The sequence below is a fragment of the Phyllostomus hastatus genome, unplaced genomic scaffold (assembly GCF_019186645.2).
Source record: "Phyllostomus hastatus isolate PE091 unplaced genomic scaffold, TTU_PhHast_1.1 phas_contig_159, whole genome shotgun sequence".
NCBI lineage: Eukaryota > Metazoa > Chordata > Mammalia > Chiroptera > Phyllostomidae > Phyllostomus > Phyllostomus hastatus.
Genome location: NW_025333640.1, coordinates 1,431,933 through 1,446,254, shown reverse-complemented (window position 1 = coordinate 1,446,254; position 14,322 = coordinate 1,431,933). Strand labels below are relative to the sequence as shown.

General features: G+C 55.0%; 3 protein-coding genes and 1 non-coding gene across 11 annotated transcripts; 3 read left to right on the top strand and 1 right to left on the bottom strand.

The window, feature by feature from the left end:
• Nucleotides 1-3,980: 3,980 nt before the first annotated feature.
• Nucleotides 3,981-5,986, bottom strand: MICOS13 (mitochondrial contact site and cristae organizing system subunit 13). The gene is made up of 4 exons (XM_045830781.1): nt 5,728-5,986; nt 4,865-5,042; nt 4,615-4,666; nt 3,981-4,209 (listed from the first exon to the last, which is right to left on the bottom strand). Exons 1-4 carry the CDS (start codon nt 5,979-5,981, stop codon nt 4,112-4,114), a joined length of 582 nt encoding a protein of 193 aa, XP_045686737.1. The 5' UTR covers nt 5,982-5,986; the 3' UTR covers nt 3,981-4,111.
• A 103-nt stretch (nt 5,987-6,089) lies between these two features.
• Nucleotides 6,090-11,647, top strand: HSD11B1L (hydroxysteroid 11-beta dehydrogenase 1 like). Of its 8 annotated transcripts, none has more exons than XM_045830776.1 (9): nt 6,090-6,416; nt 8,200-8,384; nt 8,563-8,681; nt 8,765-8,895; nt 9,466-9,577; nt 9,941-10,032; nt 10,394-10,487; nt 10,620-10,785; nt 10,862-11,647. In XM_045830776.1, the coding sequence occupies exons 3-9, from the start codon at nt 8,609-8,611 to the stop codon at nt 11,055-11,057; spliced, it is 864 nt and encodes a 287-aa protein (XP_045686732.1). In that variant the 5' UTR covers nt 6,090-6,416; nt 8,200-8,384; nt 8,563-8,608; the 3' UTR covers nt 11,058-11,647. The 8 variants fall into 8 exon arrangements, with proteins under 8 accessions (XP_045686732.1, XP_045686734.1, XP_045686729.1 ...); XM_045830778.1 differs by lacking the exon at nt 6,090-6,416 and adding an exon at nt 6,516-6,735 and having other exon boundaries at nt 8,595-8,681; XM_045830773.1 differs by lacking the exon at nt 6,090-6,416 and adding an exon at nt 6,516-6,735.
• Nucleotides 11,648-12,081: 434 nt separating this feature from the next.
• On the top strand, nt 12,082-12,268 carry LOC123814219. Its single transcript, XR_006784849.1, has one exon. It is a non-coding gene; the product is annotated as a U2 spliceosomal RNA (small nuclear RNA).
• A 314-nt stretch (nt 12,269-12,582) lies between these two features.
• RPL36 (ribosomal protein L36) lies at nt 12,583-14,310 on the top strand. The gene is made up of 4 exons (XM_045831150.1): nt 12,583-12,724; nt 12,889-12,983; nt 13,935-14,069; nt 14,184-14,310. The coding sequence occupies exons 2-4, from the start codon at nt 12,891-12,893 to the stop codon at nt 14,271-14,273; spliced, it is 318 nt and encodes a 105-aa protein (XP_045687106.1). The 5' UTR covers nt 12,583-12,724; nt 12,889-12,890; the 3' UTR covers nt 14,274-14,310.
• The last annotated feature ends 12 nt before the right edge of the window (nt 14,311-14,322 follow it).

Below are 14,322 nucleotides of genomic sequence, written 5' to 3'. Positions count from 1 at the left end.
AGGAGAGCTGAATGGGGCAGCTTCAAGGGACTGTTGGGGCTTCCAGCAATCTTATAGCCCTTACTGAACATTATTATTTTGTGTATGGTAAAACATACATACATGAAGCTTACTATGTTAACTGTCATGTTTACATGCACAGTTCAGTGGCATTTAATTTATACTGCCATACAACCATCAATAGCCAGAATTTATTTTCCCAAACAAGATCATTAATCACTAACACCTCATACCCCTCTCCCAGTTCCTAAAACCCACTGTTTAACTTTTTTTTTTTTTTTTTTTTTTAAAGATTTTATTTTTAGAGGAGAGAGACTGTGCTTGCCTCTTATGCACCCTGTACTAGGGACCTGGCCCGCAACCCAGGCATGTGCCCTGACTGGGAATCAAACTGGCGACCCTGGGCTACATCAGCCAGGGCCCACCATCTAGTTTTGTCCCTATGGATCTACCTCCTCAAGGGACCTCACGTGAGTGGGGTGAGGACAAGTTAACAGCAAAGTGGGGAGCTGAGGGAAGCCAAGCTGTTGAGCAACCGGAAGTGATGAACTGCTGGTGGGCAGAGTCCCGAGTGTGAAAGCAGTCTCCACGACAATGTATGGCAGGTGTGTTCAGTGACCAAGTGCTTGGCATCTAGGGGTTTGCATCTTGGCGGTTCTCTCCCAGCCTCAGCCTCACAGGGACATGTCCCATCCCCTCAACCAACTGGGACCAGCTGTGTTCCTTCTACCGGAGACCAACCCCCTGATCTGTGAAAGTGGATCAAGAGTCTGGGGGGCAAGTTCCTGCAGTTCTACCAGCCTCCATTTGCTCACCTGTAAAATGGGGCTACTGGGTTGCTTCAAGAGGTGCCACTGTAGGCTGTGTCCCCCCCACCCGTCTCCTTCCTGCCCCACACTGCCTCAGCTATACAAATATCCTAATTCTCTGAAAGCTGCTCCCAAGTTCTAGTCCACCAGGATCCCTGCTGACCATAGCTGTTAACAGGACCACAAAGGAGAAACAGCTTGTCTGTTCAGAAGTATCACCTTGTACTCTTAAATGAAAGCTGGCTTGGCCCTGAGCCACCTGTGGAAAGAGCCCAGGCAGCTGCAGCCCATGTAACTGTGAGGTGGACAACACAAATGACCAGTGTCGGGCAATCCTTGGGGCTCTCTCAGTCAACTCTGGTTCAGCAGCACTCCCCATCCCTCCTTGTCAATCTAGCTCAGTCCCACCAGAGCAGGGGCAAGCAACATGAACTCTAGTGGCAGATGGGACTGGCTATGATGATGGAGGAAGGGCCCACGAGCCAAGGAATGCAGCAGCCTCTAGAAGCTGGAAAAGTCCAGGTAACATTCTCCCCTGGAGCCTCTGGCAGGAGCCAGGCTTGCTGCCACCTGAACTTCAGCCCAGTGAGACCTGTGTTGGGCTCCTGACCTCCAGAACTGTGAGAAGCAATTTGTTTAAAGAGGACACTAAACCTGTAGTCATCTGTGCCACAGCCACAGGGTATTCCTACCAACACCCAAGACAGTTCTCAACTAGGGCGATTCTGTCCCCAGAAGACATCTGGCAGCACTTTGGGAGACACGGGGTTGTCATGTCTGGGGAATTAGGGAGGAACTACTGGCCTTTGAGATGGAGGCAGGGATGCTGTTCAACGTCTACAGGGGCCAGGGTGGCCCTCCGCCAAAGATGTGCATGGTCTCGAATGCCAGCAATGCTGAGGAAGCCCTGCCCTGAGGCAGTGGGTGCCAAGGAGGCCCAGAGTGGACATGTAACTGCTCCCAGGGGTAGTAGGAAAGGGTCAGGGGAAGCAGCATCTATGCTGTAAGCAGAAGTCAGCCAGGAGGAAGAGTAGGGGTCTGAGGGGTCTGAGTAGGGGGCCTAAGCAAAGGCTGGTGGTCAAAACAAGCTGTTTCGGGAACACCAGAACGTCTCTGAGGGACCTAGGGGAATAAAAGGAGGGCCCCTCTGAGAAATCTGGGCTCAGAGGGAAAGCAGTGGGGAGCCACAGGTTTCTGAGCAGGGTAGTAACATGATCAGGCTTGGAATTTGGAAAACAGATTGGTGGGAGCCAGCCTGGAGGTGGGGAGACCAGGGAGGTACTCTTGGCACTGGCGATACCAGTGGGGGCCTGACCAGGTGAGGCAATGGAGGGGTCAAGAATGTCATTCTGATTTCCAGGCTGGTGGCTGGGTCCATACAGACAGTTTGGAGAACAGTCATGGGGAGTCAGGAATAGAGGCTGACCCTGGGCCCAGCCTGTGGGCACTGACTCAATCCCAGGGACCAGAGACCAGGGTTTGGGTTCAGTTTTAGGGGATCTCCCCACACCCACCCCACCCCCACACACAGGAGGCCAAGTTCAGGGAGCTGCAGGACGCAGTCTCCTGGAGATGAGGGGGTCAAAGGGCTGAAAATGTCCCTGGACAGCCAACCCCTCGCAGACCTACAAAGGCTGGTTTCCTTTCCTGCAGGTCTGCGAGACCGACAATGGGCCTTTAACACTGTTCAAGAGCCTAGTGGGGTGGTCTTGGCAGGTGTCTCCCCGCTCCATAAAATGGTGACGATAACAGGAGGGTCGCAAGCACTCAGGTAGCCTGGTGGAGCACATGGCCCAGCCAGAGTACAAATCCCTCCGACATGTAAAGGCCTCAGATCAGGCCCACGGGGGCGAGGCAAATGAAAATCCTGTGTCCCAGGCATGGTTTAAGATTAACTATCTGGGCTCCTGGTTGGGCTGTAAACCTGGCCATGCAAGTGTCTTCACCTGTAAAAGGGGCACATGGGGCTGATGGAAGGGGCTCAGTGGGTGGAGAACGAGGCTGAGCGGGGCCTGAACCCGGGCCACACTCCTGGCCTAAGAGACAGCAGGCAGCAACACTAGCTCCAGCTCCTTCTTGGACAGCACCAAGGATCAGGGACACTCCCTGGCCTTGCTCATCCAGGAGACCATGGTGGCACAGGTCACATGGGCTCTCCCTCCCCAAACACCCTAGGCCAGGCCACCTATCCTCAGCTACACCCTTTCCTATTTGTCACCCTTTCCTATTTGTCACTCAGCTATACCCTTTCCTATTCCACACTTGCCAGCTTCTCTGAGAAATGCCCTGGTCTTTGGTCTCCACTCACTGTACATGTGAACACCTGTTACCATGGGCCTGAGTGAGCTCTATCCCCTAAACTGAGGGACACACAGCCCAGAACTTGGGAACAGAGGATTCCATGCTGGCCGGGAGCACCACACTGGGGTCTGCTCCTTGCTCCCAGGGCAGCCTCCTGGGCCAGGCTCTGGCTCCAACCTACACCCACCTCCCACCCTGGCTGACCGGGGTGCAGGTTTCCTTCTAGCACCACAATAGTGGGATTCCCTCAACAATGGGAAGGCCTGGAGCACCTAGAGTCAGCCCACTCTCCCAGGGCTCCATCCCCATGGGCAGCACACACACATTCAGGTCACTAGGCAGCTGATCCAGTATGGGATAGGGGTGTCAGGGAGGGCTTCTGAAGGGAACAGAGAACCTCTGGAAGATGAAGTCAGAAGCACATGGCCCTTGTGGGCTGGAGAGATCCCCACATGGCAACGACCTCCAGTCCTGTGTTGCCCAGGAATACCAGATTTTGGGGGCAGGTGGAATGAGAATGGAGACCAGGTAAGGTTGGATGTGTAGATAGCACAGAAGATATTTTTCCCATCTTACTGAGCCCTGGCTCCCGACTGTCCTACCCTGGGCTCAGCCCTCCAAGGCCCACAACCCCCCACCCAGGCTGGCCTTCAGCACTTTCCCCACCCTTTTCCAGGGCCCGGAGCAGTGCCAACTGTCTGCTCTCACTTCCCATATGGAGTGAGGGCCCCAGCGGTTAGGAGCCAGACAGAAAAAGTGTGAGCCACTATCAGGCCCTAAGGAACCCCCAGGAGCCAGAAACCCAGGCCCCCATGGTCTGAGAGCCAGTCGGGCCACCCCATGTCCCTGGGGCCAGCACATGGGTCGGGGAACACTTCCGAAGTCCTTTATTGGGCCAGTTAGGCCAGGAGCTGCCTTGGAGAGGGTCCCACTCTGGAGGCCTGAGGTCCAGGGCACCCCTGCCCCTGTTCCTGACAGGGAAGGCAGCCTCCTCTGACAGGCTACTTGATTCGCTCCTTCAGGTATTCCCAGCCATCCTTGGTGTATTCACAGGCCTTGGTAGGGGCCACTGACAAGGCCGACATCACGGTAATAATGCCTGTGGGGAGGGAGGGAGGGCCCAGTATCTGGTGAGGCTCCTGCCTAGAGATAAGGGGTTTAGTCCAAGTCCCAGGGACACCTAAATTGGCCATGCTTTTACAGGTGCCACTTCCAGCTCTGTCAACTTCACACAGGGAAACTGAGGCAGAGGAGGGGCAGGGCCTCACCTTGTCTGAGGCCACCTGACTCAGTTGTGTTCAGATGTGACCCAAACTCTCAGAATAAGAACTTCCATCTTGCTCCCACTTCCCTGGAACCTCCACCCCTTCTCTTTTAGACGCAGCACAGGCACACACAGCGGCAAGAGGGGCGAAGGGCAGGCGCAGCCAGGAAGCAGGATTGGGAATGCTAGACTGGGGGACCTGGAGCCACCCCCCAAGCCAAGGGACCGGACCAGGCCTACCTGAATTCCAGGACTCACGGATGTGAAAGTTAAACTTTGGAGGGGCTGGGAGCTAGGAAGAGACAGGGAAGAAGGGGATGCTGGTGAAAGGGGAATGCCCTGGCAGCCCCAACCCCCTCCAGAAGCAGGAAGAGCAGCACATGTCCCCGTGTGGAGGACACCAAGCAGGGCTGGAGGGACCGGGAACTGAAAGCCACCCCAAAGTTGGCTCCCACCAAGCCGCAGCCTCACTCCAGCATGGGGTGGGTACCTGGGGTATCTTCAGGCCCGTCTGCTGACACACGTACTGGCTGAACTGGTACACAGCAGGGGGGACCACCTCCTCCGCCTTCCGAAGGGCCACCTGGCTCTTGCTGCCGGGCCCCAGCAGCTCCTGGTCATACACCAGGTAGATCACTCCCCCAGCCACACTCCCCTTGATGAGAAACCTGTATGCAGGAAAGGGAATGACAGCAGCCCTGGAGACACTGTTGGTCACCCTCAGGGCCCTAGGCTCATGGTAGGAGTTAGACCCCCCCCCCTCCCCAGGGAGCCCCACAATTCAAAGAGTGACACAGCTGAAGACAAGCGGCTAACAGGGGAATGGAAAAGCACCTTGCCAGCCTGGAGGCATGTCTGAACCCTACTAGGCACAGCACTCCATTTACAGTGCGCAAAGCAGTACTCCTCCCCATTCAACTGGGGAACTGAGGCCGCAGAATGACAGTGGGTCACTAGTGTGATTCCTCAGAAAGCAGGGAACAGCGTAGAGCCGGAGAGGGACCCTCCGCGAGCAAACCGCGAAGGTTTTCTGAGTGCGTCTGGTCGCTTCCTAAATGTCCTACGCAGCTCTGGGCGCGCATTCACCAACCCCAATAAATGGCCTGCGGCACTCCCACTTTTCAGAGAATGCAACTGAGGCTGGCAGAGATCTCGTATTCCGACAATCGGAAGGCAAAAAGCTGGCGCGACCTCGGGGATCACCTCTCCGCTTGAAACTCAGTTTCCCCTTGTGGGCCATAGGACAACTGACACTACGGGAAACGAAGAGCAGGTCGTGAGCAAACTAAAACACGGTATCCGCAGGAGGGGGACTTTCTGGGGATTCAGGGCACGCACACCGGCCACACATACCTCATCAGCGACCACACTCGGGAAACCATAGTCTCTCTACTCAGCGCGCAAGGACACTCGGCTCGGCTGCCGCTTCCGGTCGCGGCGCCGCAGAGGCCCCTGGGAAGTGTACTTCTCCTCAGCCGCAAAGGCCTCCGGGAGTTGAAGTCTTGTCTCCGCTTAAAAACCGCCAGAGACTGCTGTCCTACCACGAAAGAACGGTGGGATGCCGTCGCAAAGGTGTCTGAGAAATGTAGTCCGACCCTGGCTGGCATAGCTCAGTGGATTGAGCTCGGGCTGAGAACCAAAGTATCGCGGTTCGATTCCCAGTCAGGGTACATGCCTGGGTTGCAGGCCATGACCCCCAGCAACTGCACATTGATGTTTCTCTCTCTATCTCTTTCTCCCTCACTTCCCTCTCTAAAAGTAAATAAATAAAATCTTAAAAAAAAAAGAAATGTAGTCAGCACTGCCCAGTGAGGCGGGGACAGCTCGCCTAGCCGCCAAGGCTCTAGGGAAATGTAGTCCAGCCTTGGTGGTGTGAATGAAAATGAGTCGGGTGTCTACAGTGAGTCCTGGAGGTGACCCAAAAAGAAGTCGAAGCCCCGGGAATCCACCCGCGCCCGCGCGGGGGACTCACTGCTCGGGCCTAAGAAGAGTGTGCCTAGAAGCCAGTTGTCACGGCAACACGAGGGCGGACTTGGAGGAAGGTGGGTCTAAGGCACGTGATCGGGGTTCGAAGGGTGGGTGGTTTTTCCTTCTAGGAGCGGAGCGAGGGCTTCCGCGGCTAGCAGAACAGCCAGGCGGGGAGCCGTTGCCCCGCAACGCCCGCGCGCCTAGTCGCTGCGTCCAGAGCTTTCTCTGCTGGGAGACAGGCTCTTAGTCACGTGACTCGGGCCCTAAAGAAGGGGGCGTGGTCGGGGTCCCTGCCCCCTTCCGCGGTGAAGGTAGGTCAGACTGGTGTGCCCGTCGCTCCCAGGTAGGGACCCCAACCCCGGCGGACGGCGGGAGAAACCGAGGCCCGAGTGGGTGAGTGAGCTGTTGGGGAGCTTGGGGCGGGTCACACTCCCACTTTTTCCAGCTGGAAAACTGAGGCCAGGCGAGGTCAGTGGATTCTGCGATTATCTGCTTTTCCCTGTTTCTTCCCCATCTCAGCCCGGCTGCTCCATCCACCCATTCTTCCTCCTACCTAGTGAGTAGGTAGGTGGGTGACCACCTATCCATTCATCCAACTCCGCCTTCCTTTGTGGGGCTGCTGTGTTCAAGGCCAGAGGTGGAAAGAGGGTTGAGCTGGGGGGCTTCACGGGCTCTGGAAATGAAAGAGGTGGGAGCGCGTTCCCTGCTAAGAGAATGGCTGGTGTGACTGGGGAAAGGGCGAGAACTTAACTTTTCTGGTAACTGGTGCATAGACAGGAGTTGGAGAAGATGGGAATGGGCAGGTGGGCAGAGGCCGGACCCTGTGGGCTTTGTGGGCTGTGAGGAGCTTGGTCTCCATCTGGGGCAATGGCGAGCCTGTGGGAGGGTTTAGAGCAGGAAGGGGCATGCCAGATTTCTTTCGACAAAGATCCCTTTGGCTGCGTAGGTTAGGCCAGATTGGGAGGAAGGGAGAAGGCAACTGGAACTTTATTGTGGGAGCTAAGGACACAGGGCTGGATCTAGAGATTGGTGATATGGGGACTCCCCATTCGTACCACCTCTCACCCTCCTGGGTCCTAGAAGTCCCCTTCTCCTCTTTGTCCCACTGAGTCCAGAGAACAGAAAGATGTGATAGGCCTCTACCCTTTTCAAGGGAGACGCGTGACTCTCCAGATGTTAAGCACTCAGCCTGCATCTCTCTTTTGCCTTCTCCCTGGAACAAATGAATCCCTCCCACAGCTGAAATCATATCTTAACCCTCAGGACATGGGACTTTCCGATTACTCCTGGGTATCTCCAGACAGAGTGGTCTTTCTGGGCTCCCCCAGCTCTTGCCTGCCACATTCCTGTGTTGATCTGGTATCTACCGAGCACCTGGCACAGTTTGGGGAGCTGCAAACCTAATGGGGAAAATAACTGGGCCCTGGGCCAATGGACTGAGCACAGGCCTTTGAACCAAGTTGTTGCCAGTTCGATTCCCAGTCAGGGCATATGCCTGGGTTGCAGGCCAGGTCCCCGGTGGGGGTTGTGTGAGAGGCAACCCCACATTGATGTTTTACTCCCCCTCTTCCTCCCTGTTTTCCCCTCTCTCTAAAAATAAATAAATAAAATACTTAAAAAACAAAAAAAAGGAAGTTTTTGTTTCCTTCCTTCCAATCTAGGGGAAGTGAGGGACAGTGCACATGAAACTAGTCATCTAGGTGATTTCAGGTGATGTTAAGTGCTGAGAAAGAGATAAGAGTTCTAGAGGTAAGGGAGAGGGAGGGACTAGGAAGGGAGGGAAGTGCTCCAGAAGGAAGGAATTTTTGTGCTGAGACTGGAAAGAAGTGAAAGCAAACCATTGGATTTTATTTGCAGAGAGCATTTTGGGCAGAGGGAACAGCCAGTGCAAAGGCCTGGAGGTAGATGGTGACTGGCTGGTTCTGAGGAACAGCATAGAGGCTGGTGTGGCAAATAGCAGAGTGAGCAAGAGGACCATTTTGGCCACCAAGGAGTGTGGCTTTTGTCCTAAATAAATCGAGGAGGATTTTCAGCAGGGGGAGGTAAGATGTGATTCTGGTGTTTCCTGGAGGGAGAAAGCTCCAAAGATTGGTACAGTGGTTCAGGTGCCCTGGACCAGGTGGTGGCTGTGGAGATGGAGGGGAGGGGCAGGTCCAGGGACCAGGAGGATCTGCTTTGAACAAAGGTGCAATTGGGGAAACAGGTGTGGCTGTGGGCCAGGCCTGTGCCGGCCACCCCCTCTCTCACTGCAGACCCAAGAAGGGCCATGAAGGTGTTCCTCCTCACTGGGCTGGGAGCCCTGTTCTTCACCTACTACTGGGCTGACAACTTCGACCCAGGTGAGTGCCTGGAGTGGGACAGGGAGGAACCAGGCCAGCTGTCCTGTGCATCCCCTAGGCTGACCACCCCTGCTCACTGCCAGCTAGCCTCCAGGGAGCCCGGGTGCTGCTGACAGGGGCCAGTGCAGGCGTTGGGGAGGAGCTGGCATATCACTATGCCCGTCTGGGCTCCCACCTGGTGCTCACTGCCCACACCGAGGCTCTTCTGCAGAAGGTGAGACACGTATTTCAAGTTTAAATTGGGGGCAGGAGTTGGGTGGAAAATGGGGCCTGAGTTTGCATCCTTGCAAAGATCCAGGCTTCCTGTGTGAATTTGGGCAAGTTGCTTAACCTCCCTGAGCCCTAATTTCCTCATTTGCAAAATGGAGACAACAAAAGCATCTCCTTGTGGGTTATGGTATTGGGTAAATGCAGTGAGACAGAGTGTAAAGCAGGGAGTGTTTTTCAATAAATGCCACTGTTGGTAGTGTTCAAAGCGTGTCACAATACGGTTCTCAAACTCAAAAGGATGGTGGGTGGACAGACACTTCTTAGCAAGAGAATGTTCCAAGGAAATGTACAACTCTTAGAGACAGACCTTCCAGAATTTCAAGAGGGGCCAGAAACCTTGAGGTTTATTTGAAATCCTAAGTTTTAAATGTTGATAATTGAGCAAATATATTCTGGTCCACGGGCTGCCAGTTTGCAACCTTAGAGGTAAATCTTTGGGAATGGAACAAGAGGCTCAGAGTAGGGGGGAAGCCACCTGGGGTGGAGGGGCCCACGGGCAGCTCTGGCCCCCCAGGTGGTAGGGAACTGCCGGAAGCTGGGCGCTCCCAAGGTCTTCTTCATTGCTGCGGACATGGCCTCCCCTGAGGTGCCGGAGCGCGTGGTGCAGTTTGCGCTGGACAAGCTGGGTGAGGGGCGGGGCCTGGAGTCTGGGACCTTGGCCTAGGCCTTAGGGGCAGGACCAGAGTAGGTGTGGGAGTGTGGTAGTAACGGGTGTCTGTGGGAGGAGATTTATAAGGTGCTGAGGCAAAACTAGGGGTAAACCCTCGTTGCATCCAAGGGAGCACTTTGGATTAGGGACAAGCCTAGCTGGATCCAGGGAGCAAGGAGGGGTCTTTTTAACCTGGGGGGTAGGGGGTGCTACCTAGGGTGGAGCTGGTTGGGTCAATGCTCTGGGGAGAGTTTGCCAGTTTAAGGAATGGGGCTAGGAAAGGGTTTAGGGGGCGGAGCCTCAAGGACTGCCTCCTAGCTGATGAACCTCTCCTGGACAGGCGGGCTGGACTACCTCGTGCTGAACCACCTCGGTGCTGCCCCAGCAGGCACACGGGCGCTCAGTGCCCAGGGGACAAGCTGGCTCATGCAGGTCCTCTGCCCCTCCTATCCCCAGGTCCCACTTCTAAAGTTGCTAGGTTTCACCCTCTCTCGACTTTGGCACCTCACACCAGCCTGTACTCCAGCCCTCTCTCGCCAGCATCCACTCTCTCCCCATTCCTCCTCCATCCCTAGCCCCAGACTCCGCCCCTCCTGGTTCTAGGCTCCACCGTCTCTACGCCTTAGTTCCGCCCCTGGGCTTGAGCTCCAGCTCCTCCATCCAACACACTGCCCCAGTCCTCTGGCTTGCCTATCCCTAGCCAGACCCGCCCCCAGGTTTGTAGGTTCCACCCCTTGCCCCCACCTTCTTGGCTTGGGTTGTCTTCTGCGTCACTCGCAGTCACGGCCTCCAGGTGAACTTCTTGAGTTACGTGCAACTGACTTCGTTGGCGCTGCCCAGTCTGACGGACAGCAAGGGCTCCCTGGTGGTGGTGTCCTCGCTGCTCGGTGCGTGCACCTGGGGCGGGGAGCGGGGAGGCCACAGGCCTAATGCAGGGGAGCCTGGATGGAGCAGGAGGGTTTCCTCAAGATAGGGAAGCAGGGTGAGGCAGTTCAGCCACTGCCCTCCTGCACCCCCAGGCCGCGTGCCCACGTCCTTCTCTAGCCCCTATTCAGCGGCCAAGTTCGCACTGGACAGTTTCTTCGGCTCCCTGCGGCGGGAGCTGGATGTGCAGGATGTGAACGTGGCCATCACCATGTGTGTCCTGGGCCTCCAGGATCGTGCCTCAGCAGCCGAGGGAGTCAGGTAAGGCCGAGGACTCGAACTAGGGGTTGTGGGGAGCTACCCAACTGCAGTCCTCACCCCGTCCTCCTGTTCACAGGGGTGTCACAAGGGCCAAGTCAGCCCTGGGACCCAAGGCAGCCCTGGCTGTGATTCGCGGCAGTGCCACTCGCACCTCCTGCGTCTTCTACCCGTGGCGCTTCCATGTGCTCTGCCTGCTTCGTACCTGGCTGCCTCACCCAAAAGCCTGGTTCATCCGCCAGGAGCTCAATGTCACTGTCACTTCTGCTGCCTGAGATAGAAGTGGAGCTGCTTGGTGTTCTCAGAGGGGGACCCTTCATCCAGTGATCCTGAAGGCGGGACACAAACAGACACACCTCTGGGAGGGTGGCCACGGCTAAAGATACTGTCATCCAGACAAAAAGGGAAAAGCGAGAAAAACTGCTAGCACCTGGAAACAATGAAATCTGTCAGTGTGAGAGCGGCTACTGTGTACCAGTACCTTATGAGGGACTGGGAAGGTGCTACCTCAGTCTTTGTTGTCTTGTTGATGTGATCACTGCTTCCATTTCACAGGTGGGGAAGCTAAGGCTCAGAGAGGTGATGTGGCAAGTCAGCCCCAGGCCCTGGCCACTTCAAACAGGGCACACCAACTGCTGAGCCACCCTCAGAACCTTCTCTGTCTCCCACCTGGAACCACCTGATTTGTCCTTTCCATTCACTCAACCTGGGAGCATCACCCAACCCTTGTGTGCCCAGGCAAGGGAGAGCCACAAAGCTAGCTAGCTACTCAGTGGTGGGGTCCGAGGAGGAGGAGGAGGAAAAGAACTTGTTCTGCGCTGGACCCAGCCTCCCTTTTCATAATAAAAATCTTTTTTCTTTTGCACATCCATTGTTTAAATTTCTTGGTCCTTCCAATGTGCTGGCAGCAGGCTGGGAAGAGGGGATGTGCGTACTAGAACTCTCAACCCCATTTCACAGTTGCAGAAACAGGCCGGGAGAGGTGGACTCACCTAGGAATTCAGAGACAAAAGGGTACTGAGTGGGACCAAAGGCTTTATTTGCTGCACAAATTACATGGCTTGTGCACCAATAATGATAACATGCATCAGGCACTACACACTTAATGTTAGGATTGAAAGATAAAAAACAGAAAAAAAACTTTTTTTGTTTCCATCATGCCTCTCATCTCTGTACCATCTAAAATTAAATCAAATTATATCAGATGCCACCAGCAGGCAATATACTGCATCACTTTCCTCAGCCCTAACTCAGAACCTGGCCTCATATAAAATACCTTTATTTTAAAAAATTAAGTTTATCACTTTTGGCCTTTTGTATTAAATCAAGTGTAGTGTCTGTTCTTACCAGTTTAATATATGGTATGTCCTCCATCTGAGGACATATTAAATGGATTTTTGGAGCTGGGAGATGGAATAGGAGCTTGCTCCGTCCACTCTGCGCATTGACCCGGTATTGGAGTACTTATGGGAGTGGTGCACACACAAAAAAATTTAAAAAATAAAAATTTAAAAGTAAAAAAGTACTTATGAAAGTTTTATTTTGTGTCAGGCACCTTTACATCTTGTTCAAACGGTTTGGAATATGTCCTGTTATTGTCCTCACTTTAGAAATGGAGAAATTCAGATATTGGGAGGTGAAGTCCCTGGCGTCAGCTAGCGGCTGAGGTGGGATTTTACCCAGCAGAGGTGAGACTCGAACTTTCACACAACGGAATAGGGAGGCACCTCAGCCACAGGCACGCCCACAACTCCCGTCTCCTCCCTAGGGTCCTTGGAGGTAAACGCGCTTGCTCAGGGAGACCGCAGAGAATCCTCCAACCGACAGAGGGTGCTCGTGAGCGCTAATGCCTCTCTGGCCCGTACATCCCGCGAGGAATTGGTATTCCCAGAGTTCCGTGCGGTGTCTGCCTTTCCGCCGCGGCCCCATTGAGGAACAGCAGGTTAGTTGGTACCGGAGCAGCCTGGATCCGCCGCCATCCGGACCCTGGGAACCTTGGTGCTGCTCGGGGAGATGGCTGGGTGTAGCGAGCCACTGCGGGGGTGCCGGGCGGCGATGGCCTAGCCGGGGCTTACCTCTACATCCTCTCCCCACCCCTGTCCGCAGCCATGGCTCTCCGCTACCCCATGGCCGTGGGCCTCAACAAGGGCCACAAAGTGACAAAGAACGTGAGCAAGCCGAGGCACAGCCGCCGCCGTGGGGTGAGTTCGGGGGCACGAGCGTTGCGGCTTCTGGGAAGAAGGGGAAAGGGTCTTCCAGGCGGAGGGCACGGCCAAGGCTCCAGGCTACCGAGGACAGTGAGGAACCCTGTGGTGGGCAGAGCGAAAGAAAGGAGGTGTTAGGCTGGCCAGAGCAGTGAGTGAAATGTCGTAATTCGTCTCAGCGGCGAACGCCCACCTGGATCGTGCACCTGGACAGTACCGCCCGCGGGATGGAAGCTGGCGCAGGTGGAGCGAGTTTGGGTTACGTGCGTAGGAGTTTGCCCAGTGGAACAGGAGTTGGGTCGAGGTTGGAACGCAGAGGAAAGCTGATTTTTAGGCGGTCAGGATTTATGAGTTCCTGCTATGTAAAATGTCCAAACCTGCAGAGAATTTTCACGTTTATTTGAGCCAACCTGACAATTGCCCGGAAGCAAGATCTAAAAATTTTCCTGGAGGTGAATACGTTGCCACTTCTTTTAAGCGTTTCAAATTAAGGAGGGAATTTAAGGGAGAAAACAAGACTAGGTAAGATTACTTGTGCTTTCGAGGGTGGTCACACCTTCTAAGCATTTCAAAGATTTATTAAACTAGATGTACAAGATCAGTGATCAGGGTTGGCTCAGAAACCTTTCACCAAAGGAATTACAGGCCTGGATCCTGACTACCCACGACGACTTGCCCAGTGAAGAATTTATGGTTGGTTATGGCACCTTCATGAAGTAGCCCCAACACCAGGGTGGAAGCCTGTGTCCGATGGGGAAGAACTGCAGGCCCAGGGAACAGCCAGTGCAAAGGGCCAGGCATTAAGTGCCCTGATGACCCTGGGGGCATGGGGAGGAGTCCTGCTTCCATTGTACCACACTCAAAACGCTCCAGCTGGAGGCCCAGGCGTGACCCTAAGGGGTCTGGCCTTGGGGTTCTTCATCCTGATGGCCTCTCTTCACCCCCCAGCGCCTCACCAAGCACACCAAGTTCGTGCGGGACATGATCCGAGAGGTGTGTGGCTTTGCCCCCTATGAGCGGCGCGCCATGGAGCTGCTCAAGGTCTCTAAGGACAAGAGGGCCCTGAAGTTCATCAAGAAAAGGGTAGGTGGGCAGTTGGTGGGTGGGAACATACATCTGTGCCCCAGGGGTGAGAAGAGGGTGCTAGGGGCACGGGTGAAATGGGAGCCCAGGCTGATGGACCTCCTTGCGTGACAGGTGGGGACACACATCCGTGCCAAGAGGAAGAGAGAGGAGCTAAGCAACGTCCTTGCAGCCATGAGAAAGGCAGCAGCCAAGAAGGACTGAACCCCATACCCTCTGAGCAATAAAACCTGTTTGGAAATTTGGGGCTCTC

Excerpts from the sequence above, each read along its gene's own strand:
- MICOS13 (XM_045830781.1), bottom strand. The coding sequence starts at position 5,981 with ATGCCAGCCAGGGTCGGACTACATTTCTCAGACACCTTTGCGACGGCA. Across the intron at positions 4,667-4,864 it reads CGGGCCTGAAGATACCCCAG|CTCCCAGCCCCTCCAAAGTT; the intron begins GTACCCACCCCA and ends GTCTCTTCCTAG. Across the intron at positions 4,210-4,614 it reads CCGTGAGTCCTGGAATTCAG|GCATTATTACCGTGATGTCG; the intron begins GTAGGCCTGGTC and ends CCCTCCCCACAG.
- HSD11B1L (XM_045830776.1), top strand. The coding sequence starts at position 8,609 with ATGAAGGTGTTCCTCCTCACTGGGCTGGGAGCCCTGTTCTTCACCTAC. Across the intron at positions 8,896-9,465 it reads CCGAGGCTCTTCTGCAGAAG|GTGGTAGGGAACTGCCGGAA; the intron begins GTGAGACACGTA and ends CTGGCCCCCCAG. Across the intron at positions 10,033-10,393 it reads GGACAAGCTGGCTCATGCAG|GTGAACTTCTTGAGTTACGT; the intron begins GTCCTCTGCCCC and ends CACGGCCTCCAG.
- RPL36 (XM_045831150.1), top strand. The coding sequence starts at position 12,891 with ATGGCTCTCCGCTACCCCATGGCCGTGGGCCTCAACAAGGGCCACAAA. Across the intron at positions 12,984-13,934 it reads GGCACAGCCGCCGCCGTGGG|CGCCTCACCAAGCACACCAA; the intron begins GTGAGTTCGGGG and ends TTCACCCCCCAG. Across the intron at positions 14,070-14,183 it reads TGAAGTTCATCAAGAAAAGG|GTGGGGACACACATCCGTGC; the intron begins GTAGGTGGGCAG and ends CTTGCGTGACAG.